Source organism: Perkinsus marinus, assembly GCF_000006405.1.
Source record: "Perkinsus marinus ATCC 50983 genomic scaffold scf_1104296959568, whole genome shotgun sequence".
Classification (NCBI taxonomy): Eukaryota; Perkinsozoa; order Perkinsida; family Perkinsidae; genus Perkinsus; species Perkinsus marinus.
The window spans coordinates 1-2554 of NW_003206381.1; the positions used below are offsets into that span (position 1 = coordinate 1).

A 2554-nucleotide genomic window follows, 5' to 3' on the forward strand; every position below is an offset into this window, starting at 1 on the left:
TGTGGGTATTGCCGCGGGCATAGGGCGATTTCTGTGACATTCAGTATTCGGATGAAGGGTTCGGCTGAGGACGTCTTCGTCCTTGATTATGGAAGAGATATCCATCTCACACCTTGTTTAACGCGAGGGATGTTATCTATCCTTCAGGAGGAAGCAATTGCTCTTGAGGTGAGGATGTTGCTGTGGACATGGAGTAGATAGCTCAGGTGTATGGAGAATCGGCAGCGGCAGTTGAGGCTGAGAGGTTGAGGGAGGAGGAGAGGCGAGAGAGGAATGAGAGAGCAGTCAGATGGGCCACAGAGCAAGGTCCAGCGACAACTCGATCCATCGGTTATGCGCAGCAGTTGCCTGGCGAGCCGATGCGGCAGGAGAGTGGATGGGTTATGCAGAAGTCTCCATCGGCTGCAGAGGACATGCCTACAACTTCAGAAGTTGATGCTGCGTCATCGTCCATGAAGCCAGCTGAGTTCAAGACGTCGATGATGTCTCGCTGTTGCCATGTACAATGAAAACCTCCGCATTGTGTGCATCTCACGTAGTTGTGTTTTAGCCTGTGAATAGGTGTGATACTAGAGTTTGGATTCGGGATGGCGCATGTGACCAACGGCCACTGACCATGATAAAAGGAGGACCTAATCCGAGATTCACAGGGTTGCGTAGTGACTACGCCGTGGTCACCGCGGTTAGCGTGGGCCTAGGAATGACGAGTGCACAGGATGAGTACCTGTGCTCGACGTATCTGACGGTTTCAGATTCCGTAACGGTCACCAAGGAGTGTACTGGGGCCTATTTCACAAGCCCTCATTTGTAAGGTACCTTACGGTTTTAAGTGTCCATTCAAGCTTCCCGCGTCCATAGTAGTAGTTGTACCGCACAACCACCGTACAAGCCATTTGCCCTGACCCGTACAACTTGTCAGGGCAAATGGCTTACAGTAGGACTTTTGAGAGAGCTCTATCGAAGCACTGTGTCGATTTGTTAATGCGCGTCGGTATGGGTTGAGGTGCTCCTTATTGGGGTCCACGAGATGCACCTTAAATTTAGGAGCATAAAGAGCATGAGGTGGAACTGTAGTGAAAGCGCCTCGCGTAAGGTGTAAGGCTCCTTGCTCCTAAATTCAAGGTGCACCTTAAGGAACGTTTCTTGTGAGACAGGCCCCTGAGCCTAACTGTCCTCAAATTGAGTGAGTTCGATTCAGCCTCGGTTATAATCCCTGGGTTGGTACGTCTTGTACTGGTTCTCTGGTCTACTGTGTGTCTGCTACGACTAGAGCACGTGGGTAGATACAATAGTTACTACAGCATCTCAATCTCAAATTAAGCAAATGAAGGAACAAATTAGATAAATGAAATTTGATCTTCGACGAGTGAAAGGAGTTTTTCACGGAATAAATGATCGAATCCGAAATGAAAGTTCGATTTCGTAGAACGGTCGAAAATAAGAGTCCAAGCTCGTAAATGAAATCTATGAATCTGGAAACGCAAGTTCAAATTCGTCTAACACACGACCAATTTCGACCAATTAAAGCTCCGGGATGCCGCATCCCTACGGGTCGTAGCCGGTTCTCAAGCTCACCTTAGTCCAAGACACAGCGCGGACTTGGATACTCATGCTTATATCATCTGAGTCGTCGTCATCCTCGTACGACTGTTCCAGTTGGTTGAACCTAACCTGCTTCACGAGATCTTCTTCAGGGAACATCGGATACCCCGAGAAGACAAACGGTGTAACTGGCATTCAACTTGAATGATTCAAGGGAAGATGTCCGCCCCACACGGCACTGCGCGCTTTTGATGAGCGCGAATGGAGTTCCCCGTCGCTCCGCTCAATCGCGAGTAAACCCACGTTATGAGCCCAAGTTGTCGATGATATCATTCACGGTGAAGTCCACAAGATACTGGAAGGCTCGAAACTCTACCTCAGTAACAAGCGCCAAGGGATGAGCCGTGAAGACCTGGAAGCACGTGGCAGGGCTGCCTTTCTATTGCTGCTAGCACCAACCTGTAGCCAAAAGTTGGGTATTCTCTCTAATATTCGAGCCCGGGCTCGTATAACGGCTGCTTTTGACAATCATATTCTCGTTGTACCTTGATCGAGTGGCCGAAACGATACTATGAACACTCGGGTTACTCGAATGGGCTCGCGACAACATTCCTTATTTACAGCATCCAAGGCAGTCTGCGAATCTTCCAGCTCTTCCATCAAAGAGGGCTGACGATATCGTTTTTCGTCCTGGGTCGAGCTTGTTGGATCATTGAATGCCGAGGTTCGTTTCATGCGACGGTTTATGCACACAAGCTTGGAAGGGAAGCATCGAGAGAATCTACTGTGAACTTCTAAGGGCATCTGATGACCCTGCCAAGTCGGCCAACCCTAGTGGCAGCCTAGAAATCTCCTGTATGAGCTTCTATTCTGTCGCGCCCTGAGTGGAGATCAACCAACAGAGAATTTGGTATACGCTTTTCCAGGAACACGTCAGATAAATTTTGCTCTCATCTCTGGATTTAGTGGAGTAGATAAGGACTAGAGTTGGGAGCTATGAAAGGACGAGACA

The 2554-nt window shown here is 48.9% G+C and overlaps 1 protein-coding gene across 1 annotated transcript; it reads right to left on the reverse strand.

The window, feature by feature from the left end:
- Positions 1-1545: 1545 nt before the first annotated feature.
- On the reverse strand, positions 1546-1701 carry Pmar_PMAR018132 (hypothetical protein; the record flags this gene model as incomplete). Its single annotated transcript, XM_002773073.1, has 1 exon — positions 1546-1701. The coding sequence occupies one exon, from the start codon at positions 1699-1701 to the stop codon at positions 1546-1548; it is 156 nt and encodes a 51-aa protein (XP_002773119.1).
- Between the last annotated feature and the right edge of the window lie 853 nt (positions 1702-2554).